At 44.5% G+C, this 26,447-nt stretch overlaps 2 protein-coding genes across 6 annotated transcripts in view; one reads left to right on the top strand and one right to left on the bottom strand.

The window, feature by feature from the left end:
• The window catches only part of CTNNB1 (catenin beta 1), a 42,448-nt gene extending 36,600 nt beyond the window's left edge, over positions 1-5,848 (top strand). For 2 of the 4 annotated variants that reach the window (XM_046002410.1, XM_046002413.1), the window contains 5 exons: positions 1,316-1,435; positions 2,036-2,186; positions 2,276-2,397; positions 3,521-3,581; positions 4,558-5,848. In XM_046002410.1, the coding sequence (XP_045858366.1) occupies positions 1,316-1,435; positions 2,036-2,186; positions 2,276-2,397; positions 3,521-3,581; positions 4,558-4,766 (663 nt within the window). In that variant the 3' untranslated portion in view covers positions 4,767-5,848. The remainder of the gene's footprint in view (positions 1-1,315; positions 1,436-2,035; positions 2,187-2,275; positions 2,398-3,520; positions 3,582-4,557) is intronic. The other 2 variants (XM_046002412.1, XM_046002411.1) reach the window with 2 other exon arrangements.
• Positions 5,849-11,475: 5,627 nt separating this feature from the next.
• Positions 11,476-26,447, bottom strand: part of ULK4 (unc-51 like kinase 4) — a 684,359-nt gene continuing 669,387 nt past the window's right edge. For both annotated transcript variants that reach the window (XM_046001316.1, XM_046001317.1), the window contains exons 36-37: positions 14,224-14,309; positions 11,476-11,649 (exon numbers count right to left, since the gene is read on the bottom strand). In XM_046001316.1, coding sequence (XP_045857272.1) covers positions 11,586-11,649; positions 14,224-14,309 — 150 coding nt within the window. In that variant the 3' untranslated portion in view covers positions 11,476-11,585. The remainder of the gene's footprint in view (positions 11,650-14,223; positions 14,310-26,447) is intronic.

Raw genomic sequence — 26,447 nt, 5'->3', positions numbered from 1 at the left:
TTCTGAATTTATTTCTGAAGATTCAGATCTTCAAAGACTTTTCTCTTTCTGAATTAGGTTACTTTAGAAAACAAGAGCATATCAGAACAGATTTTGGGCATCTCTTCTTGGCTAGTTGTTGTGTGTACACACTCACTATGGGGCCTTTCTCCATTAGTTACTCTTGGTATTGGCATGTCTCCATGATAATGGCTTAAAAGAATGCAAAAGATACCTTTTAACTCTTTAGAAAAAAAAGGAATATTTGTGTCTTTATAAAAAATCAAGTTGTTTATAAATGTCACTAAAAGTAGCAGAATCATTACTTCTTTTAAGACTCAGGAACAGGGTATGGGGCGCCTGGGTGGCTCCGTGGGTTAAAGCCTCTGCCTTCGGCTCAGGTCATGATCCCAGGGTCCTGGGATCGAGCCCCGCATCGGGCTCTCTGCTCCGGGGGGAGCCTGCTTCCTCCTCTCTCTCTGCCTGCCTCTCTGCCTGGTTGTGATTTCTCTCTATCAAATAAATAAAATATTAAAAAAAAACAAAACAAAACTCAGGAACAGGGAAAAAGCAGTGAGTACCCTACATTAACAAAAACTAACATCCTTCTCCCATAGAGATCACCAGTCAGTCAGTCTCGGAGGTGGAGAAGAGTGGATCTTCCACTTGACAGCTCAATAGAAATTTAGCAGTTGGTGATAAAACTCTGCTTGGTTTTCACCTGATACACATAGATATACAAAACTAAATGGAGCATATGGAAGAAAAGCATTTGTCAGTCTGTGTATAACTTTGCCATATTTCCATATCTTTATATATATTCCTTTTACCGAAAGTGGTTGGTGTCTTGGGTGCCTGGTGGCTCAGTTGGTTAAGCGACTGCCTTTGGCTCAGGTCATGATCCTAGAGTCCCTGGATTGAGTCCCACATCGGGCTCTCTGCTAGGCAGGAAGTCTGCTTCTCCCTCTGACCCACCCCCTTCTCATGCTCTCTCTCTCTCAAATAAAATCTTAAAAAAGTGGTTTGGTATCTAGACTGTAAGAACGTTATCTTTGGGATTCAGAGTATGTCAAAGCTGTATTTCCTGTGCATAGTGTGTGTGGGGCAGGGGGAGGGTGGTGCAGTTAGGAATTAGTGCCATCAGGAGGTTCCCCCCCCAACCTCAGTTATGTTCATCTGCATGGAATCCTTCATTCCTAAACCAGTTGCAAATTCTGAGGGATTTTGGATGTATAATGGGAATAACTAGTCAAAGAACTGCTACAGAAAGCCTTTCTGTTTATAAAGTTTTTAGAGAGGAGAATGCCCTATTTGTTAACCATGTTTCTTTTGGTAGGAGGGGGTCCGTATGGAAGAAATTGTTGAAGGTTGTACTGGAGCCCTTCATATCCTAGCTCGGGATGTTCACAACCGAATCGTAATCAGAGGACTAAATACCATTCCATTGTTCGTGCAGGTATGTTGGTTTCATGTGAGGTGTTCTAGATTTTATGAATCTATAAGTAAAATTTCAGGGGATAAGCAAAATTTCAGAAAATTAGGGACCAAATGGGGCAATTTTTTAATCTCTCTCCATTTATAAAATGACAACACTCTGCTCACATCTCCTGCCAATAAATGACAAATGGGATCTCAGTGTGTAGTGTCCTTTTAGTCTAGTATGTTTAACTTTATGAAAAGTCCCTTCATTTTCCCTGGGCAGTAGGAGAAATACTGGGGCTAGAGCCTGAAGAGGAGAGATACTCCACTTTTCAGGTGCTGAGCTTTGGAGGTAGGAGAGCTGGTCTCAGTTGCCAGAGCACAGACCTCCAGCCACCTCCTGGTTTGCCACATCTGAGCTCAGCTAAAACTGTTGCTGAAGACAGGTTTTGTAGCCAGTAGTGGTCTAGAAAACCAGTGCTCCAGACCATCACATACCTGAGCAGCTAGAGAATAGGATTTAATAGAAGTAGTGCAAACGCCTTGCTCTCTCTGCAGTGGGAGTGTTTGCACCGCAGTGCGGTCCTTGCTGTGTTCTCCTTTATTTAAGTCGGTTTTTTTGTGTTTTTCTCTTTAGCTGCTTTATTCTCCCATTGAAAATATCCAAAGAGTAGCTGCAGGGGTCCTCTGTGAACTTGCTCAGGACAAGGAGGCTGCAGAAGCCATCGAAGCAGAGGGAGCCACGGCTCCTCTGACAGAGTTACTTCACTCTAGGAACGAAGGTGTAGGTAAGTGGAAGAGGAAACAGAACCTTTAGCTGGTGTACATAGGAAAGCCTCAGCTTTTCCTCAGGGGCCTTTTTCCTTTCCTCTTCCAGCAACATACGCAGCTGCTGTTTTGTTCCGTATGTCTGAGGATAAGCCACAGGATTATAAAAAACGACTTTCGGTTGAGCTGACCAGTTCTCTCTTCAGAACAGAGCCAATGGCTTGGAATGAGGTAGGCCATGTGAACATGTGTATGTGGTAGTGTGCAGTTTCCCCTCAAATGTTCGTACACACTGATTTGCATTGACTGTGTCCTTGGGTTGAATATTCATCCTTTCTGCTACCTTAGCAGCTGCTGTGACGAAGAACCACACCTTTAAACAGCCTATTCAGAACAAACAAGTAATGCTGCTTCACATTGGAATTTGTGAGGGAGATGGATGAAAAAGTTACCAGGTTAAAGCATCTTTTCCAAAAGGGAATATTTTTCCTTTTAAGGAAAGAGGCACTCTATTAAGCATGGTTAGTTGGAGGTCAATTTATTGATACTTTGTTTGAATTTTCAATTTTTCATCTACTTTTCTATTTGAATTTCTATGAATTTGTCCTCAGAATTGTTCTTGAAACATTAGAACCACCCTGAATTAATTCAGTTATGCTACATAGTCATACAGTGGATTATATGAATGGAAAGAGATGCTGTAGATTGTTAGGTGAAAAAGAAAAGTAGATTGCCAAATAGTGAGTAATATGTTAGTTGGGTTTTTAGTGGGCAGTCTTAACATGTTCCAGCTTGGGCTGTGAACTGCCCCAAACCTGTTCCTCTCCTAGTCTTCCCCTTTTAGGTGCTGGGGCTAAAAATTTTCTTTGATAGGACATATCCTGTTTGTCAGCAACTCCTGTTGGGGGCAGACACTTTGTCCATTTTGTTGACTGTTATATTTACTGAAAGAATAAATTAGTGAAATTTTTTTAAAGGTTTATTTATTTATTTGACAGATCACAAGTAGGCAGAGAGGCAGGTGGACAGAGAGAGGAAGGGAAGCAGGCTCCCTGCTGAGCTGAGAGCCTGATGGGGGGCTTATTCCCAGAACCCTGGCATCATGAGCCGAAGGTAGAGGCTTTAACCCACTGAGCCACCTCGGTGCCCCAAATTAGTGAATATTTTTAATACTGTGTACAGTGACAAGACAAGTTGCTCTAGGTATCAGGAGTTAATCTCTGAGGGGTGGAGTTTGAAGTATTTCTGTAAATTCTTTGTCCTTCTATAATCTGAAAATATGTTTTCAGAATATTAGTGTACTTGAGAATTTTCATTTTCATTTTGCTTCTTTGCATTGTACTTGTTTATCTAGACTGCTGATCTTGGACTTGATATTGGTGCCCAGGGAGAGCCCCTTGGATATCGCCAGGATGGTATGTGTCTCAGGTTTCTCGATTAATTCCAAGTCAAGCTGAGGTTCCAAAGCTTTATCAGAAGAGCTGGTTTTGCTCATCTGGGAAACCAGTGTTGGCAGGAAAGTAGTGGCAGCAGTTAAAGGCACTTCTGAAATTCCAGAGTCAGCAGCAGGAGCTCTCGTGGAGCCTAGGGAATTTGGAGCCACACGCTGAGCAGGCGGCAGGATCACACCAACAAATGTGTGTCACGACTACTGGGCCTCTGCAGTGCAAGTGCATGACAAGTTGCTTTTGTAGTCCCTTTTTTGGTCAGAGAACCGATCATCTCTGTATCTGCAATCCACCCAGGAAATGAGAGTATGGGGAACTCTGGCTCTAAGCTCAGATCTGGGGTGGATCTGCATAGTTCTACTGTCAGGGTTTTCTGAAAAGCTCATTCACATCTGGGTAATGGAGATGAAGCATGGGGTAGACCGTGAACAAGTAGAACTGTGATATTATAAACATAAGTATTAGGCAGGCCACCAAGGCTCATAGGTGTCTTACATGACAGATACATAAACATCAACCCGTAAAGGTTTCATTAGAAACAGCAGCTTGGGTTTTCTCAGTACCTTTGTATCACTGGACTTTGCAACAAATAGGTTATATGTGCCAGACCACCTTGCTTCTTTGATCTCTTGCCCATGACTTGTTGATGCCTGGGCAGTCATACACACAGTAGACTGTTTGCTGCCCCTCAGCGATTTTACATCTCTACCAAAGCAAACACAAAATGTTCAGTGGTAAACGGGATGGTGTGGTTAGAACCAGCTGGTCTGCCTCTCCTGAAAACAGACCTTGTATAGCCTTGTGGGTGGCCTGGCACTGAGTAATTATTTGGTTGAAGAGTCTAGAAAGGCCTGCCCGTGAAGGCCCAGCCTTAGCATTAACTTTAATGTCTTTCTCCTCTTTCCCTCTGCCCTTACCCCTTTTGTCCACCCAACTCCTCTAGATCCCAGCTATCGTTCTTTTCACTCTGGTGGATATGGCCAGGATGCCTTGGGGATGGACCCCATGATGGAGCATGAGATGGGTGGCCACCACCCTGGTGCTGACTATCCAGTTGATGGGCTGCCAGATCTGGGGCATGCCCAGGACCTCATGGATGGGCTGCCTCCAGGTGACAGCAATCAGCTGGCCTGGTTTGATACTGACCTGTAAATCATCCTTTAGGTAAGAAGTTAAAAAAAGCCAGTTTGGGTAAAATACTTTTACTCTGCCTACAGAACTTCAGAGAGACTTGGTTGGTAGGGTGGGAGTGGTTTAGGCCTATTTGTAAATCTGCCACGAAAACAGATACATACTTTGAAAGGAGATGTCTTAGAACATTTGACTGTTCTCAGATTTCTGGTTAAGTGGTCATGTGTGGAAGTCATTAACTTTAATGTTTTTTGCCACAGCTTTTGCAACTAAATACTCAAATGAGTAACATTTGCTGTTTTAAACATTAATAGCAGCCTTTCTCTCTTTATACAGCTGTATTGTCTGAACTTGCATTGTGATTGGCCTGTAGAGTTGCTGAGAGGGCTCGAGGGGTGGGCTGGTATCTCAGAAAGTGCCTGACACACTAACCAAGCTGAGTTTCCTATGGGAACAATTGAAGTAAACTTTTTGTTCTGGTCCTTTTTGGTCGAGGAGTAACAATACAAATGGATTTTGGGAGTGACTCAAGAAGTGAAGAATGCACAAGAATGGATCACAAGATATGGAATTTATCAAACTCTAGCCTTGCTTGTTAAATTTTTTTTTAAATATCTGTAATGGTACTGACTTTGCTTGCTTTGAAGTAGCTCTTTTTTTTTTTTTTTTGCAGTAACTGTTAGTTTTTTAAGTCTCTCGTAGTGTTAAGTTATAGTGAATACTGCTACAGCAATTTCTAATTTTTAAGAATTGAGTAATGGTGTAGAACACTAATTCATAATCACTCTAATTGTAATCTGAATAAAGTGTAACATTGTGTAGCCTTTTTGTATAAAATAGACAAATAGAAATGGTCTAATTAGTTTCCTTTTTAATATGCTTAAAATAAGCAGGTGGATCTATTTCATGTTTTTTGATCAAAAACTTTATTTGGGATATGTATGGGTAGGGTAAATCAGTAAGAGGTGTTATTTGGAACCTTGTTTTGGACAGTTTACCATTTGCCTTTTATCCCAAAGTTGTTGTAACCTGCTGTGATACGATGCTTCAAGAGAAAATGCGGTTATAAAAATGGTTCAGAATTAAACTTTTAATTCATTCAATTGTGTCACTTTTTTCTCCTTGTCATTAAACAGTTTGTGAAGATAGTTATTCAGCTTCATCCTGAGGAAAACACAGTGAAATAATTTAAGTTGTAATGAGAGAATGAGCCTTACATCCAGATGGGGTTGTTGCCAACTTTTTTTTTTTTTTTTTTTTGACAGAGAGATCACAAGTAGGCAGAGAGGCAGGCAGAGAGAGAGGAGGAAGCAGGCTCCCTGCGGGGCTCGATCCCAGGACCCTGAGATCATGACCTGAGCGGAAGGCAGCGGCTTAATCCACTGAGCCACCCAGGCGCCCCGTTGCCAACCTTTTTTAACAGTGGACCCTGGGTTAAGTTACACCAGAAAGCTCAGTTCAGAGGCTTGTCATGTGGTCTTTGGGCTCCATAGAACCAAACTGAAAGCCAGATAGGCTTACCCCCACTCCAGACACCATCAGATGGTTCCTTTCTATTAAGGTATTAATGAATTAAACTACCTGGGTTTGGATTTCAAGCACTTTCACATAAATGTGACTTGTCTGGGGAGGGGAATTCCTTCAACTCCACTTTGAACTGAAAATTAAGATGGTTTAAGTGATGATGTTTATCTTGAACATAATCAGACCAGAATGAGCCTTCTTCCACCTGTCTGCCAGGTAATCCTGTCATCCTGGCAGTAGGTCTACAAGCCTTAGTTCATCCCTCAGGGCAGAGTCAGTAGACCTGTTAAGACTTGTATTTTGGTCTTTAGAAAAAGTGAAAGTGTTTTGTGCTTAGGGAGAGGTGTTTGAGTTACCGAGTATTTTTATTTAGATCATGACTTAAATAAACATGTTCACTTCCCTTTTTTTTTTTTAACATTTTATTTATTTGATAGAAATCACAACTAGGCAGAGAGGCAGGCAGAGAGAGGAGGAAGCAGGCTCCCCGCTGAGCAGAGAGCCCGATGCGGGGCTCGATCCCAGGATCCTCTGAGATCATGACCGAGCCGAAGGCAGAGGCTTTAACCCACTGGGCCACCCAGGCGCCCCAACATGTTCACTTCCTTTTGAAGTTTTGTGAAAGCCACTGTGGTCTAAAGTATAACTGGGGTGGGAGAAGAGACCCTGTACCTCTTGAGGTGGTTGGTTTCAGGTTCCTTCCAGTGCATGACAAAACCATGCCAGTATAGCAAGCAACCTCACACAATGTACCACGGCAGGGTGTTTTACTTAAAGAATTTTTTTTTTTTTTTTTTTCTTCAAAGATTTTATTTATTTATTTGACACAGAGAGAGATCACAAGGAGACAGACAGGCAGGCAGAGAGAGAGGAGGAAGCAGGCTCCCTGCGGAGCAGAGAGCCCGATGTGGGGCTCGATCCCAGGACCCCGAGATCATGACCTGAGCCGAAGGCAGCGGCTTAATCCACTGAGCCACCCAGGCGCCCCTACTTAAAGAACTTATTAAAATTAGAAGACATTTTCAGGGCTTTGCTTAATATAGTTTTTGAAGTTCTACTTAAAAATGTAAAGTTAATCTGATTCAGTAAGGTGGTTCTGCAAGTATTCAGTAATACAAAGAGCCAGGAGAATAGCCAAGACACTTGGAAAGAATGAGGGGGGGAGACTTGTTCTGCCAGTGGTCCAGGTCTGACTAGAAGGGTAGAGGTAGCTGACAGTTACTGGCACAGAGACAGGGAAGATGCGGACATAGTACTTGAGAGGAAGCACTGGAGGTCAGTGTGAAAAGAGGGACTTTTTTTTTTTTTTTTTTAAAGATTTTAGTTATTTATTTGACAGAGATCACAAGTAGGCAGAGAGGCAGGCAGAGAGAGAGGAGGAAGCAGGCTCCCCGTTGAGCAGAGAGCCCGATGCGGGGCTCCATCCCAGGACCCTGAGATCATGACCTGAGCCGAAGGCAGCGGCTTTAACCACTGAGCCACCCAGGCGCCCCAAGAGGGACTTTTTAGTAAAGGTATGGAACAGTTGGTAGCCATTTGGAAAAACTGAAAATGCAGAAGGAAAAAATCCATGACCCACAAAATACCAAGATTTTAAAGTAAGTAGGGTCAGTATTATGATTTTTCTTTTGCCTCGAACTCCATTACTATGCCTTGGGAGAACACAGCTTTCAACAACCCATGTGTCTGATAACCGCTGTCCTGCAGTAGAGAACTCTACAGCTTCACATGGCAGGCAGTGTGTGGATGCTGCCAACAGTACTGACCAAAAGCAAGTCACAGATGCATGTTGTAGGACTTCACTGATCAAATAAAAAGGCAAACTATTTGGAGGACATCATCCCTGGATGGTAAAAACAAAAGCAAGGAGGAGATTGGATTACTACAGAAATCAGAATAGTGGTTACCTGGGGATAAAGGGCGCCTAAGACATTTGATCCCATTGCAGTGACCACACTAAGCTGAAGAATACAGCTCTCTTCCATGTGGGAGCAGATGTTCTAGACGTGAGGCTTCAGTCTGATTGAGTCCTTGACAGTGAAAGATCTTACTGCTTTTCAATTTTTGTTTTGATTTCTGTAGTAAAAACAGGTCTCAATCATGCTGTTTGGTTTATAAAGTGGAGAGTGCCCAGTTGATTGCAGTTTCTTTCTTCTGATGAGAATTTAAAACAGCCTTACCTTACCTTAAGTGAATCACCCACCAGATGTAATTGCAGAGCGAGGGTCAAGGCTGAGAAGATGGTGCTTCCTTTACCTCCGTCTCCGTGCTGGGCGGAGTCCCCTGCCCCTCCCCACCCCACAAGGGAGTTAGGGGACAGGCTGCCTCTACCACCTCAATAGTAAGGGCCCGAAAATGGGCTTTAAAAGACCAGTCTTCCTCCAGGTCACATCAGGACTCCACACCTTCATGGTCCTCATTCGGGGCTGTGACTTCTTGTTTCTCATCCATCCCTGTACTTCCCTCCTTGGGAAGGGAAGGCTTGGAGGCTCGAGGCTTTCAGGGCCTCCTAAACTTTGGCTGGTCTTGGCCCCGCATGCCCCACTTCCTACCAGTTCCTCCCTGAAGCTCCTACGTCAGCTCCTCTATATATCCATAGATTCTGCCACTATATTTTTCTGTCACCAGGGGAGAGAGAGAAAAGGGAATCTTGCTTCAAGCCAAGACAGGAGAGACTCAGTTCCCCTCTCACCTTGGCCAAGAGCCTTAGCCCACAGAGTTCGCACTTTGAGAGCTGTGTCACAGGGATAAAGCCTGCGTGTGGTCACAGAATTGACCTGAAACCTCATGAGAAATCTGAAAAGTCTCAGGGTAATAGGGGAACCATGAAGAGCCAGAGGATAGAGAGAACTGTAAGAGTAAATTCTGTTCCTGCATCCTACAGCCCACAGCTTTAGTTGCCCCGATGATCAACCCCTGCTCTCAGGCTGTAGGTTAAGGTTTGAAGCTTTGGGCCTGCTCATGATGCGGGGAGAGGTAGTTCTGTGCAACCATTCACGGGTCTTCTCCTGCTCCCTAATTTATTCTGCAACTTGTGACACCATTTGTCCCTGAAGAGGCTCAGTTGATGGTTGTAGCCAGTTAAAGAGCAAATAACTGAAGCACGAAGGTAGGGGGAATGAGGGCCATAGGCGCCTGGGTCTGGGCCCCTTGTCACTGCCAGAGTCCTGGGAGCTCTAATGGGTCAGGAGCCGGGGGCCAACTCTTCTCGTAGAACCGGAGCCAGCCTGGGAAGCCAAATATGAGGGTATGGGCCTCACATAGGGAGGGCAAAGAAGGGTTAGGCTTCCTGCCCACCCAGCTAAGCCTGTTCTTATCCCCTATACCTGAGCTCAGTGGGACCAGGGCTGCTGCTTTCCACTTAGCACCTTGACGAGAATCATAAAAAGGATCCCCTAACTCCAGGATGACAGCCTCACGTCAGTGTGAAAGTTTGGCACGGGCTATCCTCTGTGCCCCAGCACCCTAGGCCAGGCAGTAGCTCTGCTTGTCCCTGACCTTCTCAGATAGCTTTTCCTGACAAAGGCAATGCTGAGGGGCCCCAGACCAAGAAGGGTCAATTCAACAAAATCATTCTGGAATGTTAAAACTTCTGTTTTACCTCAAACCGCAAAGACTCCTCCATGCTCAACTAAAAAGGGTAAAGCAGAATCTTTCAGTGCTCTGAAATACCTTCTGGGAAGACTGCAGGCACAGAACTCCAGGGCAGTTCCTCCAAGAACTGAAGGAAGGGAGAGAACAGATTTATTTCCTGGGAAAGTAGGGAGACCTGTGTCTGTTCCCTGGACCCAGCAGGCAAGACAGCTGGAGCTGAGGGCCAGGCCTCGGCTGCTCCCCCACCCCAGGATCACGGGCAAAATCAGTGGGCCTGGAGTCTCTTCACTGCAGGCGGTGAGTAGGCCAGGAGAGATGGAAATAGATTGCCTGCTCCTGGGTAGGCCACTCTTGTGCTGTAACTAGTCCAGCTCAAGCTTTGGCTGCCCCGCTGAGGGGTACACAAAGGCTGTGGTCAGGTCCTTAGTTCAACTAGACTCTGGGGCCTTGGGCAATCAGATTGGCTCCTCTGAGCCTGTTTTCTTTCAGGAAATGAAGCTAAGGTGGCCTGCTTTGTAGGCTGTGATGGCAGGGGAATAAGGTAACACATGCCCTTGGTGGAGTTGGGCACAGAGCTGCTGTTTTCATTACAAAGCCACATGGAAGCTGGCAGACTTGCATGTAGTAGTCTCCTGGACCGTGATAAAGTGGGGCTGTTGGTGACAACATGACCAGCTTCCCGTGATGCGGTGGATGGGGCCACCTATGTGCCCCCTTGTGCTTATCCCACCCATTCCCCCTGTGCATGGTGGCTGCCGTCTGGGGCAGGATCCCATCTGGGCTTGGAACCATGTCTGGTAGCGAGGTCCTTTTACAGATGGAGATACAGGACCCAGAGGAAGGGCCTCAGCTTGCTGATGTGTTTTGAGCTGCCCAAACCACCCCCACCTTCCAGGCCAGACTCCAGAGTAAGCCTGCCTCACTACCACAGTCCCAGCACCTTTCTGCAATGTCCACCGAATATTTCCACGGGCTTCTTACATTCGTAGAAGGTTTAAGTGCATATGTGTGAGGGAACATAGGAAGAAGCTGAAAAGGTTCTAAGGGTAAGGGAGTAATTGGCAGGAGTTAGCATCGAAGTAGAACCCCCCAGCCCGACCCGGCTACAGCCCCGATCACAACACCTAAATGGGCAGACCTTCAAGGAGGCTGGGATTTCTAAAGCATTTTGCATCCTTTAGGCAAACTTCACACTGCCTGCCTGTTGGCGGAGCTTTGCCCAGCCCCTCCCAGGATTCTTGGATGCAGTTTGTCCCTGAAATGAAAAGAAGCCAGAGAGGTAAAAGTGGGAAGACGAGACTAAAACTAGCTTTCAGAGGCTTGCTCTGGAGCTGTGGCTGGGGGAGCATGCACACCTAGTCCTGTCTTTTAAATCTTCTCTGGAGAAAAATGTCCACAGACACCACAGGCCCAGGACTGTGGCTTCTCATCTCGTTGATTAGCATAGACTTTTGTGGAGGCTACCTAGCACACAACGGAGCGGGAAAGCACATTCTCAGAACAGCCAGCAAACCCATGGCTTCTAGATGCATCCCTCAGGAATGAAGGAGCCACTCTGTTCTCAGTGGGATTCCTGGGCCCCAGGGTTAGCGAGAACACCTCAACCGGAAGGTTCTGGTTCAGCCGACTTTATTAGATCCAGAGCTACCGGTGGCGATGTAGTGAATGTGCACAGCCAAGGATGGGTGCTGCAGAGCAGGCTTGTGCCCAGTGCCTTCTTGCCTAATGTCCAACAGCTTGCAGGATTTCCAGGGCCAAGGAAGCCACCACACTGTCAGCAGACGAACTGTGAGAAAAACCAGAGCAAAAACACTTAGCCACCTCCAGGGCAAAATGCGCCCTCTTCCAAAGGGCCAGCCTCTCATACGGGAGTACCTGAAGGGCCAGCCCTGTGTATCATCTTGAGGCGCAGGAACAGGACACTCAGGCTTCAGGGCCTCAAGGTGAGAACCCTTCAGCCCCCTGTCCAGAGGGCTCAGAACTGGACATGCAGGCACCCCTAAACCAGGCCTGAGCTCCTGGTCCCCCCCACCTGCCACTGAGCTGTAAGGGCAAGTCAGCAGCCAGCCCCTGCCTAGCCCAGGTCCTGCGACGAGCCTGCCCAGAGAGCCGGCCTGCAGCTGACTTGGGCACGAGGGCCAAGATCCAGACCTGCTTCAGACAGTGGCTCTCCCTGCTCCATATTGCCGCTTCCGGGCCAGTCAGCCAGGAGGCTCTGAGTTTCTTGCTCTCATAAGTGTGGATGCGCAATCGAGCTGAACATGAAAAATTTGCCAGTGGAGCAAACTGAGACACATTTAAACCTGTGCCTTTACAACTGTTAGCAAGGAAAAGGAGGACAGACAGCACCACCTTGAAGTATAAAATTAGCTCATGACAGATTCCTGACTACACAGAGATAGAGCTTAGGCCAATAACCATGGGAGGGGGTGCTGCGTAAGAGGTGGGTCACAGTGAACGGGGCTGTGGTGTTTGAGCTCTGCCTGATCCCGGCTGCGTCAAGGCTAGGCTGGTGGAGACCTGCCGCCCACCCTGCCCACTGGAGCAGCCCAGAGGCCCCAGTAACTGGCAAGGAGGGTACACCGACCTCTGGCAGCACCACACTGGAACTGAGAGCCCAGCCATCCACTCATTCTTGGTCTACAGAAGACCTCTTTTGGTTGGGCCAGCAGAATGAAACCCAAACAAGACAACTTCGCAGCAGCACCCTCCCCAACCCAACCCAAGATCTGCCTGGTGTAGACATTTCAGATGCTGCAGTGTTGGGCCAGGGTGCAGGAGGGGCCCCCAGCTTTGTGGAGCACTGAGCTATTTTGACACATTTGGTCCAAATCTGGGTCCAGTGCTGAGAGGTGCTGGCTTTGGCCTCAAGGCAGATGGAGGCCCCTGTTGGGTGAGGGCTCCCACAGAGGCAGGCTCTGGAGAGGAAGGGTGCTTGGTGCTCTCCACTCCACTCTCCTGGACGCTGCTTGGCACACATCTGCTCAGAGTGGCTTCACCATGGCACAAAACCTGGTGTCTGGGCCAGATGCCACATGGTCCTCACACAGCAGTCCAGCAGGCGGTCTGTGGCCCAGCTTGGGGAGTCACTGTCCATTCCTTACCCCACAGGGACCCAGCAGAGCAAGGAGGACCCCCCTCAAAGCCAGCCTGTTCCCCACCCCCTCACCTCAGAGAAACCACAGATAATCTACCTCTTTGGCTTAAACTTGAGAGGGACTGGGGTAGTCTAGGAGATGGCATCCCTTCTCCACAGACTGCTTCTCAGCAATGCCCCAGCCATGTACTATATCTTCCAATTAATGCTGAACTCAAAACACCAGGAAGCAGAATTCCGAGAACCCTGTGGTTCTGAAAACCAACCACCGGGAAACACTAGCACCCATTCCAGGTCTGGTGTGCCCAGTGATGGCCCGCTGCCCCTTAGGAGGTGGCTCCTTCTCCCCAGGACCCGGAGAGCAGCTTAAGTTCAGGAGACTGTAGCCCCTACCACTTCCCTCAGCTCTGGGGACAGTGGCCTGACGCAAGCCCAGCTCGGGCACTGTTATGCACAGTGAGCGGCCATCAACACGGTCTGACTGCAGGAGGGATGCCTGGGCAGCTTGCTGCTGCTTCCGTGATTTTTCCTTTGGTCACTTGGCATTAACAATGCAGATCTCGTGTAACAACTTGTAAGCCCTGCCCACCCCACCCCAACCTGCTACCACCTCTCAAGTTACGCCAGTGTGCGTGGGTGGGTGTCACCATGGGATGAACCCTTCCTGCAGCCCTTATTTCACTGAGACCCCGGTTCCCACCTTCACAGTGTGTGACGTGCTCCCCGGCGACAGGGCAGCCCCAGGCTGTGCAGCTCACTTCTAGCACGTGCTGCACATACAGAGTGGAGAGCTGAGGACTAGGAGGCTCTCCTCACTGTCAACTTCTGGGTGACAAACAGTCCGGTGCACGGGTTCCCAGTTTTCCCTGAAGACGTGGCCAAGGAAAATAGCCTGTGTGTCAGTCCTGCCCCCGCCCTGCCCACACCCCTGCCAGGTGCTGACAGTGAAACCGTGTGTGCACGGACTGGCCACACCTTCCATGTGAGGCTCATCTCATCACATCCCCCCCTCCCGGCATCCCTCCTCGGCTCTCTTCCCTATCGATGGGAATATGCCTCCCCTGCAGGACTAGAACATTCTACTTTTCTCCCTCCCACTGCTGACCTCCCCAAACCCCCACCAGCAGCACAGTGGGGATTCCCGGGGCGAGTGCAGGGGCACAGCAGCCCCTCACCCACTGGCAATGACGGGCTGGAAGGTATGGGTCCTGGGATGTGGGGAAGCCCAGTAAACTCTGCACTGCTCCTCCTGGACCTACTTACCCCCCAGCTGGGGCCAGCCACTCCAGAGCCTGCAGAAGGCTGCCCGCATCCTTGAGGCTCTCCAGGTGCTTCTCATTAGATGTGACCTGCAAAGGAGGGAGAAAAAAGTGGTTGGCTGGCCCATCCCATTCCTGACCCAGGTCCCACTGGATGGGCACCCTGGGTCTCAGGCTCCTGATGGTAGTAGGGAGCAGCCCGAAGTCCTACCCCCAGGGGGATGCTGACCGGAGCACTAGAGGCAGATAGTGGTGGCCTCTGGGGTTAGTGAGCAGGAGGGAGTCTGTTGGGGCTGGAGATAGGCCACTTCAGGGTGGGGAGCCTCCTGTGGGTCCCTCAGGAGAGTTTGTGTTCTGGAAGCCTAAACTGCTGAGTTAGAGCAAATGATGGTGAATGAACTTCCAGTTCCTTGGGGCCTTGAACCCAACACAACCTCTTTTATATGGACAAAAGAATCAGTTCTAGGTACCTGGAGATCTGGGGGGGTGGAGGAGTTGAGGGGAGAAGCACTAATAACCAGATCAGGGCACATACTCCTTCCTGAGTATCCTGGGAAATGGGACCTGGCACATGGCCACGGTCCTGGGAGAAACAGCAAAAACACATGGGACTCTCTGACTCTGTGGCTCCTGTGAGCTGAATCATACACTCGCAGTGTTGGAAAGGCCTAGATGGGAGTGGACCCAACCTGGGCTTCCAGAGACCTCCTCATAAAGCCCTCCATAAAAGTCCATGTCTGTGAGGCAAGAAGAGAATACTTTAGGAATGAACCTTGATCCTAGTATTAGACTTGCTCCTCTTAATTCAACTTCTGTGTCCTATTTCTGTCTTTGTTATTAAAAAAAACTTTGTCATAAACATTTGCATGGTGCTTTACCTTTCAGAAGGCTCTGCAGTCTCCTGTCAGTTTTCTCATCCGCTTTTATTTATTCACCTTGCAAGGTGAGCATGTAGGATATTTTATAAATGAGATCATTAGGGGGGCAAAACAGAAGTATACCTGAAGCCCAAACCTAACCCCACCATGAAGTTGGAGCCAGGCTGGCCTCAGCTGCCCCCCCGTGCTCAGGTGGTCTTTCCATTTGATCAGAGTGACCAGGGTTGGATTATCATTTCTCAAGAAGAGCTGAACATTTCATAATCACTCATGGTGATACAAAGGTCATAGGGGTAATTAGACCTTAATGCAGACTCTGAATTTCATGTGAGTGCACCTCCACTGAGATCCTATCCCACCTTCTGAGTGTGCCAGCGACCAGCTGGCACAAGGTCAACTGCATCAGGTGTGATTTCTGCAAAGATTTACATCTTAAAAGGCCTGCAGGTAAATTTGTTCTGAAATTACACCCAACAGCTGCTATTTGAAAACGTCAGCTGTAGTTAAATTAGGTCTGAAGTAAGCACAAACTTACACTACAGGGGTCTTCGGGAGGTTTCCCACCTGATTTTTCCTAAAAACTGTGCCACACACAACTCAGTTGAACTATGTCCACAACCACTGCCCTGACCAGCCCTACTGTGGGACTGTGTGTAGAGGCTGTGCTCCAAGGCAGTTATCCAACAAGCTGCAAAGAAATAACAAGACCCAAGGTGAGTGAGAAGGTGCAAATAGAAAACTACATGAGAATGAAGTGATGAAAGGAAGAGATCAAAACAGCATCAGGTGTGGCTGACATAAATGTAGCCATAAATGATGCCAAAAGAAGTCCTTGAAAACTATGTGATTCGGCCACTTAACTCTTTATTTTTTTTAAAGATTTATTTATTTCAGAGAATGTGCAGGAGTGGGGGGAGGGGCAGAGGGAGAGAATCTCCAGCAGACTCCCCACTGAGTGAGGAGCCCAAAGTGGGTCTCAGTCTCAGCAATCCTGAGATCACCAGCTGAGCCAAAACCAAAAGTCAGATGGTCAACCGACTGAGCCACCCAGGTGCCCCTTAACTGAACTCTTATAGTTGTCCTGTATATAAAGATGAGTTAATTAGAAGATAAATACTGTAAATAAATCAGAGGTTCTAGTTCTGGGTAAGACCAAAAAAACACATGCCACCCTTTTTCTCCCTCTAAATGCAGTTATAAAATCCGAACAGAGTGTGCAGCACAGCTATTTGGGAACACTGAAAAGTGAACAGCAACAGGTAGACTGGGGAAATGCAGTGAATTCAAAGCACCACTAAATTGGTGTAGAGTTTACCACTCCTCTCCCTCCAGTATAGCCTGGCTTGAAGTCAGCACTATGGGGCAGAAGAGAGAACTCAGGGGAAACCAGGCTTGAGGAATGGGAAAGGAAACTACCAAAAGCTCACAGAGAACAGATAACATCCTGCAGGTTTTTTCCCCTCTCCTTTCCCTCAGTTCTTTTATCCCAGGCCCCAGGCAATTCTGTGGAGGCAGTGACAACAGCAACAGCAGCCAGTGACAGGAGCCCCAGCCAAAACTGCCCCCTCCCATCTGCTCTATTCTCACCAATGTTTAGCCCAGACATGGCAGTAAGTGAGCAATTTATGGTCAGACAGAAAATGGGAGATTCAAGAAACCAGTAAAGTATTGGGGAGATAACAAATCAGGAAAAGCTTGAGAAAAAAACAAAAAATTGTTTATAAACTTATAGGCTCATGCATGCATGGAAGTGATCCAAATGGCATACCAAAAACTTAGGGAACTGAGCTAATAAACCTCTGTCCAGACCCCAGACTGACCCCTAGAGGAGGGACACACAAGATAGACACAAATGCCGAGAAACTGACATAACATTGAAATTACTATTCTAATCTGCAGCCTGATCATAACCACCATAATTGCTTGCTCAAGTAAAAGTATCAATATTCTCTGTAGGGTTCCAAGTAGGCACAATGTCTCATAATATAATATTAAAATAGCCAAGATAAAATCCAGAATTGCTCAGCATCCAACCAACCATGAAAATCTCAACTCACATGAGAAAAGACAATACAAAACAGATATTGGAATTATCTGACAAAAACTTTAAAGTCTTGTAAAAATGCTAAAACAAGCAATCACTAATGCTCTTGAAATAAGTATTAAAATAGAATTTAACACTCTTAAAACAAGTATTAGAATAGTATTAAAGTACTAGAATAGAATGTAAAAAATTAGAAGATATAAAGGAGAACCAAATGAAAATTTAGAGGTAAAAGTATAACCCCACATTTTTAAAAACAATGCCAAATGGATTCATTAGTATAATAAATTTGCATAATGGAAAGAGGCAGATAAATAGAAATGATCCAATCAGAGCAACGGGGGGGGGGGGGAGTTTGAAAACACAATAAGAGCCTCAGGAATCTGTGGAGCAATAACAAAAGATTTGTACCACTGGAGTTCCAGAATGAGAGGGCAGAGCATGAATGGATGAGAAGTATTTGAAGAAATCATAGCTAAAACTATTCCAAGTGTGATGAAAGACATAAATGTACATAGCCCAAAAAAAAAAAAAAAAAAAAAAGTGAGAGGCTCTAAAAAAAGATAAACCCAAAGGATCCATATCCAAACACATCATTATCAAATTTGCTGAGGGCAAAGAAAGAATTGTGAAAGCAGAAAGGAAAAAAAAAAAAAAAAAGATACATTACCTATAGGGGAACACTGATTTGAATTACTGTGGATTTCTCATCACACTGAGGTCAGAAAAGAGTGACATAATATTTTTAAATTGCTAAAAGAAATATAGAATTCTATATCTTGCAAAATTATCATTCAGGAATTAAGGTGAAATAAAGATATTCTCAGGTGAAGGAAAACCAATGGAAGCAGAAGTTCTCTAAAAGAATCACTAAAGGAAACCCTTCATGGGCACCTGGCTGGCTCAGTCATAAGAGCATGTGACTCTTGATTTTGGACTTGTGAGTCTGAGCCCCATCTTGGGAGTAGAAATTACTGAAAATAAATAAATAAACTTAAAAAAAAAAAAAAAACCTTAAAAAAAAAAAAAAAGCCTCTTCAGAGAGAAAGGAAATAACACCAGAAGGAAACTTGGAACATAGGACTGAAAGAAGAGCAACAGAAATGGTAATTATCTGGGTAAACATAAGAGACTATTCCCTTTCTTCAAAATACATTTGACAGTAGAAAAGATGAACATATAATATTGTCCAATGTAGATATGAGAGAAATGGAACATAAAGGGAGGAGAACAGAGTAATCTATAAGATAGTAAGGTTTCTATAATTTTAATTGAAGTTGTAAAATACTGATTATAAGTAGATTGTGAAAAGTCAAGTCTTTTATAATCTCAATAGCAACCACTAACAAAACTTATACAGAGACAGTAAAAAATACAATCATAAAAGAAAACATACAGAAATCTTAAGAAATACAATAGACAAAATGTTAAAACATTTTGACATATGACAAAATGTAAAACATTTTGACATTTTAACATTTGACATGTTAAAACATAAAGACAAAAATAGCTTAAAAGAAATCAGGAAAGGGCGCCTGGGTGGCTCAGTGGGTTAAAGCCTCTGCCTTCGGCTCAGGTCATGATCCCAGGGTCCTGGGATCGAGCCCCACATCGGGCTCTCTGCTCCGCGGGGAGCCTGCTTCCTCCTCTCTCTCTGCCTGCCTCTCTGCCTAGTTGTGATTTCTCTCTGTCAAATAAATATTAAAAAAAAAAAAAAGCAAAGAAAAAAGAAAATGAAAACTGAGGGGATAAACAAAAAGGTAGACTATATCGTAACAAATCAAGAATTACATTAAATAAATGTAAATGATCCATATGCAGCAAAAAAAAATTTTTTTTTCTACATGACAAAAAAAATGACCCAACTATATACTGTCCACAAGAATCTTAACTCAAATAGAGTGAGATATGTTGGTAAAAAGTAAAAGGATGAAAACAGATATACCATGCAAACATGAATCAAAAGAAAACTGGAATGACTACATGAATATCAAAGAAGACTTCAGAACAAAAAAAATGATCAAGGATAAATTATTAAGGGACATAGCATTTTGATCATAGCATTTGATCATTTTGATTTGTCATCAAGAAGATATAACAATTTATATTTTTTTACTCGTTTAGCAATAGAAATTAAACATACACAAAGCAAAACTGATACAAGTGAAAGGAAAAACAGATAAATCTACAACTGCAGCTGGAGCTTCAAACCTACTCTCACAGTAATAGATAGAATGAGCAGAAAAAAAAAATCAGCAAGGACACAGAAGAGTTGAAGCACACCATCAGCTAACCAGATCTCATTGACATTGGTAGAGCACTAAGCCCATCAAGAACATAATATATATTTTTTCCCAAGAACTCAGGAACATTCACCAATCTACATAATACTCTGGATCATAAAACAAATCTTAACTCATATAAAAGAACTGAAGCCATATAAATTATATTTTTGATCATAAACTAGAAATCAATAAAGATAATAGGAATATCTCAAATCCCTTGAAAATTAAACTTTTCCTATAACCCAAAGATAATTTTCCCAAGGAAAATTTAAAAATTAGAAAATATTTTAACTTAATAAAACTTAAATAAAATATTTTAACTTGGCAAAAATGACGATATAGCTAAATCTATGGGATGCTGCTAAAGCAGTGGTTAAGGAGAAATTTATAGAACTAAATACTTAACATTAAACATGAAAAAAGGTTCAAATTAATAATCCAAACTTTCATGTTAAGAAACTAGAGAAAGAAGAGCACGACAAATTGAAACTCAAAGAGGAAAGGAAAAAGGAGCAGAAATCAAGAGTAATGTAGTACACATAAGTCCAAGTATTATCGACATCTACATTAAGTGTAAATTTAACCGATACTACAAGTAAAAGACTAAGATTTGCAGTCTGGATATAAAAAAAAAAAAAAAAACACAACATAACTACACGCTGCTTATAAGAAACGTACCTTTTTTTTTTTAAAAAAGATTTTATTTATTTGACAGAGAGAGATCACAAGTAGATAGAGAGGCAGGCAGAGAGAGAGAGAGAGGGAAGCAGGCTCCCTGCTGAGCAGAGAGCCGGATGCGGGACTTGATCCCAGGACCCTGAGATCATGAGCTGAGCCGAAGGCAGCGGCTTAACCCACTGAGCCACCCAGGCGCCCGAAACGTACCTTTTTGATAGAAGGGCACAGAACAAATGGAGGGTAAAGAATGAAAAACCAGGGTCACCTGGGTGGCTCATTAGGTTAAGCCTCTGCCTTCAGCTCAGGTCATGGTCTCAGGGTCCTGGGATCGAGCCCCGCATCGGGGTCTCTGCTCAGTGGAGAGCTTGCTTCCCTCTCTCTCTCTCCCTGCCTCTCTGCCTACTTGTGATCTCTCTGTGTCAAATAAATAAATAAAATCTTAAAAAAAAAAAAGAATCAAAAAAAGATGTTACACAAACACTAGCCAAAGAAAGTTTGTGTAACTAATATCAGTTAAGGTAGACTTTAAGCCAATGATCATAAGTACAGGTAAAGATAGATATTTCATATTTATAAAAAGATCAATTGACCAGGAATACGTACACCAAGTCTAAATTCTAAATGTACTTAAAAACCGTATAAAAATAAATTTTTTAAAATGATGAAACCAATATGAGTATTAGATATTATATGGGGTACTCTCAAACTCTCCCAGGAATATGCAGACAAAAATCAGAAGGAATGCAGACTTTTTTTTTGTTTTTTGTATGTTTGTTTTTTGTTTTTAAGATTTTATTTACTTATTTGACACAGAGAGAGAGGGAGAGAATACACAAGCAGGGGGAGTAAGAAAGGGAGAAGCAGAGGCTCAGCGGGGAGCCCAATGTGGGGCTCCATCCCAGGACCCCTGGATCATGACGTGAGCTGAAGGCAGATGTTTAACCGACTGAGCCACTCAGGTGCCCCTGGATACAGAATTTTTATACAAGATTGACAGACCTGATCTAATTGGTATATATAGAAAAACTCATCTAACAACTTCAGAATATATATTCTTTTCAAGAGTGCATGGGAAGTTTTCAAAATATACCCCATATTGTACTATAAAGCAAGTTCTAATAAATTTCAAAGGTATTAATCCAACAAAATAGGTCAGGATCTATATGCTAAAAACTACAAAATGCTGAAGAAAGAAAAAAACTAAATAATGGATATGCTATGTTCATGAATTGGAAGACTCAATATAGTAAAGATATTAATTCTCCCAAAATACAGGTTTAATGCATTTCCTATAAAACTCCCAGAATTTTTTTTTTTTTTTTTTGAGAGAGAGAGAGTGAGAGAGAGAGCATGTGGTATGGGGAGGGGGAGAGAGAGAATCCCAAGCAGACTCCATACTCAGGGCAGAGCCCGATGTAGGGCTTGATCCCAGGACCCAGATATCATGACCTGAGACAAAAATCAAGAGTCAGAATCTTAACTGACTGAGTCACCCAGGCACCACTCCCAGAAGGATTTTATATAGCTATAGACCAGCTGATTCTGAATTTGTATGGAAAGGCAATGGAACTAGAGTAACTAAAACAATTTTCAAAAAAAACCCCAAAAAACAGAATAAATTTGAAGAAACCACACTACACAATTTTAAGATTTACTATATAGGTACAGTAACCCTGTGGCATGGTATTGGCAGAGGGAAAGACATAGAGTCAAAGTGATCACCAAGTAATAGCCTCACACAAATACTATCAACATTTTGACGAATGCGCAAAGGTAACTGAATGGGGGAAAGATAGTCTTTTGAACAAATAGTGCTACAACAAAGGATGCCTATATGCGAAAACATGAACCTAGGCAACTATTTTATACTTTAAATAAAACACAATTCAAAACAGATCATATATCTGAATGTATAAAATGTGAAACTATAAAATTTGTAGAAGAAAATATAGGAGAGAATCTATGTGATGTTAGCTTCGTTGATGAGTTTTCAGACTGAAAACAAAAGCACAGGCCCTGAAAAAAAATTGATAAATTGGATTTTACCAATATTAAAAACTATATGCTCTTTGTAAAATACTGGTAAGAGAGTAAGATAAGCACAGATTGGGAGAAAATATTTGCAGATCACATATCTGATAAAGGACTTTTATCCACAATGTAAAAAGAACTTTAAAATTCAGCAGAACAACAACTCACTGGACTGTTAAAAATGGGCAGAAAATCTGCACAGATACTTCACCAAAGAAAGTCTGATGGGTGGCAAAGGAGCACATGTGTTATTAGGGAAATACAGATTAAAACTGCAAAGCAATACCACTACATCCTTATCAGAACAGCTAACATTCAGAAAACTAACATCAACAAATGCTGGCCAGGAAGCAGAGCAGCAGAAACTCCCATTCGTTGCTGGCTGGAATGCAAAATGGTACAGCAGTCTGGAAGACTGTTTGGCACTTTCTTATAATAAATGTGGTCTTACCATATGGCCCAGCAATTACACTCTTAGGTAATTCACCCAAGTACACTGAAAACTTACAGTTGCACAAGAACTTTTATTCCAAAAGTCTTCGGCAGCTTTATTCATAATCACTAAAAAGTGAAAGGAACCAAGATGTCCTGCGACAGGGAAATGAAAAAACAGTAGGGAAAGCATTCGTGCATTACTTGGTGTCTAGGTCTGACTGGGTCTTTAGAATGACATAGAAGTAAGGTCCAGATGATTTTCGAGTTTTAATTTACCCTGCTAAGTTATTTTGTCTTGTGACTACCTGTTTCCTGTAATTAGTCAAGCTGGCAATATTAGGATTTCCAGTGGCCTCAAGATGATCCTTAGGAGTGAATGATTCCTTTCTCCCAGAGTTTGGGCTCCTCTTAGGCCACTGAGAGTTATAAATTAAGATGGGAACCAACCCTACTTTAGAAACATTCCACTGTACCTACCACACAGTGTGGCCCTGAACCTTCTATGTTCCCAGTACTTAAGCTTTTTTGAAACCCAAATTGTGGGTCTGTTCAAGAGTCGTCCTACCCTTTTTCTTTTGTCCTAATGAAGCAGAGAATATTCTGTGCAGAGTGAGACCCACAGAAAAATGTCAGTGACGTAGAAGTGATACTTGTCCACCATGATCCTGAATTTCTGGCTCAGCCACTGTTGGAGAACTTCTCATGACCGTGATTACAGTCGTCAAGAAAGAGCATTGCAGGGACTCGTTTTAAGAAAATAAATAATGTAAGAGGAGATTGGCAAAGAGTGTAAACATAATATTTCTCCCTGCAATTACTATTTTCACTACTAGCACTCAGCTAATTCCCATAAGCCAAGACAAACAAACTCAATTTTATTTTCCAATAATGTACTATAGCCGAGGTTCCTGGACCTCCAAGAGTCCACAAGTGGATTTCATTATTTCCAAAGGCTGTACACTTCCTGCGAAAAGTCACGCCTGCCTCACATTCCTCCTCGTTATGATAAAAATGTACCTGCTGAATATGGAGTACCAGTCATTATCTCACGCTGAGACATCTGACTCGTAGCTGTGTGGCTAAAATCAATCAAAATGGAAACAAGAATTATACTAAATACATGCCATTCCCTTGGTAGACAGGATTGCTCCAAACATGGGATGTTTAAGAAAAAGATCAGAAAAAAAGCTGGGAATTGGAGCTTAGAATTAAGAGCAACTTGGAGAGAAAATTCCTCCACTGCTGTTTAATTGAGGATATATATAAAAAAACAGGTAACACACTTTGGGCCAATACATGACTTATTCAACCTCCTACCTTCACTTGAATGTGATGCGTGTCGATCAGCATTCATGCATCACGGGGCATAACTACAACATTGAAAGGAGAGGCAATTGTCCTGCAGAATCAACCTTCAAATACTACCAGGCTCACAAACTGTAAGGTAGTCGCTTTATACATCCTATAGGACAAACTTGGGCTTGGTTCCTTTCTGGATTTCACCTTCCCAAAGGCAAACCCACAGAAAAGTCCTCTTCTGTGTCTCCCCCTCCACCCCTCGCCCCCGCCCTTGGCAGGACACTGAAGTCAGCCAGTCCTTTCATTGGGCAGGTGAGGCTGTGACAACAGGGAGGACAGTGGCTTGCCTGGGGCACAGGGGCCAGAGAGGGACAAAGTCAGGCCTGGTGCCTACACTCCTGATCTAAGGCCATAAAAAAGGTGTGAATGAGAATATACTTTAATTTTCTATCACGGTGGTATATAATGAATTCATGTTCATAAACATGACTCACAGCATCATCCTCGTGAAGCTCATAAATGTTCCAGGGTGAACTTCTCTATTTAGAGATGGTTTCTGGGGAAATAGGGAGTATGTGGCTGCAACCGAGTCAGGCTTGGGCAGCCTGTGGGGTTTGTTTATGAGTGTGTCATAACATCTGCCTGTGTCTTCAGCGATCCTGAATGTGTGTGGCAAAATGAAGCCAAGGTAGCTTTGGTTTTCTAACCAGGGAGGCCTCCAGACAGGCCCAGGCAATGCTCAGAGACTAGAAAAATCCAAGAGATGAAACAGGCCATGGGGAGCCAGCCCAGGTGCTCCCTGGTGCTTATTATTATAGACACACACTTCACACAAGGGAGGTTTGTTTTAATTCTGTGCCCTTCAGATCTCACAAATACAAGTAAAAACAGGCAGGTAACTGACGACTCTACTTCAGAGAGTTTAAGTTTCAAAAATAAACCCATCTGCCAAGCCCCTTTATTCTGTTCTCTTAACAGATACTTGGTCTTCTCTCAGCAGAGATTTTTAGGTGACTTCAAAGCCATTTTACCACATGCATAGGGAGGCGGGCTCTCCCCTTGCCATCAGACTCCAGGATGGAATCTGGGGAAGGACCTCTGGAAGGTATGAGGGGATCTGGCAGTTCCTCCCCTACTTTCGGCCTGGTGTGGCGGTGTTCGCTGTGGGCCTCTCCAGAAACTTCTTGAGCTGCTGCCAGGCTCCTGCCTCCCACATGCACATTCAAGCAAGGTTATATTAACATACACTGCTCTGCACCCAGGCCCGTATGCTCATCATACCTTCCATGATGCTGAGTGAATGTGGCATAAAGTGGAGCAAATCTCATGCAGCTTTCAGTGGCCTCATGGCATGCAGGCCTTCCCTGGAGTCCATTTAAAGACTTTATGCTCCCCAATAAAGGCAAGTGAGGCCCCTTCAAACTAGTAAGCAGGAAGGGACGAGTGGAAGGAATCTAGAGGTGATTCCTGTAAGTGGATCTTCCGACTGATCACTAAGGGGTAAGGGGTTCTAGCTACAACCTACACCAGGCATCTCCAGGGAAGAGAGGGCTTGCAGATGACACAGACCTCCTGGCAGAGCCTTGCTCACCTAGATTTGCCCCAGATTCCCATGGACTCAGGCTCTCTGGATGGTGCCGGAGGTCTTACACTAAGCCTGAGTGCTACGGGAGCCTACGCAGTACCATCTGTGTGTCTAGACTGACCGCTGTGGAGGGATTTGTCTATGCTCCACAGGAAGCACAATTTAGCTTTCACTCGCAGTTTAGCAGCATCAAGGCCCAGAGAATGGTGACAGTCAGAATGTATTGATTGCTCAAGTTCAAGAAGGCTGGGGCAGAAGAGGAAGAAAATGGCTGACCACCTCTCATTCAAGGGCATCCAATGAGGTTCCATGTTGAGTACTCAAGAACTGGGGGGTGGGGGAGTGCGTGCAGGACATTGGTAGGTGTGCACAGGCAAGGCTAACAAGTCTTAGGTTTCAGGTAGGAACTGCTGAGATTCACTTTGTAAGACCTAAAAGGCCTAGGAGTAGAACAGTCTTGGAATTTGGGTCAAGAAAGGAGAGACTTGGACAACCTTGAAAAATAAATCTTAGTATGCTCATTTCCCCCAGAAGGGGAAATGGAGGCTAGCAGGGCTTCTGTGACTTATCCAGGGTCACATGGCCGGCAAGCACTGGCACTGGGATAGGACCCAGTCTCCCCAACTTCAAGACCCCTGACTGTTCTTCCCAAGAGACCGCTCTATCCTCACGTGTGCTGCTAAACACCCTGCATGGCTGGAGTTGGCTGCTGGGCTGGGCGATAACAGGAAGGGACTGACTGAGGGAGTGTGGTTGCACTTTGAGCTTCTCCGCCTACATGCTGGTGATCCGGCATAAAGGCTTGCCGGTTCCGTGCCGCTGTGCACCCCATCCCTTGTGAATCATATGATACTCTGCTTCCCACTCTTGCTGTTGTGGACTCTCATCATTTCCAGTGGGAGCAGGGACCACAGAGTATCTCTCCTAGACAGAACTGGGGTTCCAGGTGTTGACTGGAGGACTCTGTAGGTCATGTGTCCTGTCTGATAAATG

This window comes from Meles meles, chromosome 4, assembly GCF_922984935.1.
Source record: "Meles meles chromosome 4, mMelMel3.1 paternal haplotype, whole genome shotgun sequence".
Classification (NCBI taxonomy): domain Eukaryota; kingdom Metazoa; phylum Chordata; class Mammalia; order Carnivora; family Mustelidae; genus Meles; species Meles meles.
The sequence above is the reverse complement of the archived record's forward strand: the minus strand, read 5'-3'. Positions and strand labels throughout refer to the sequence as shown.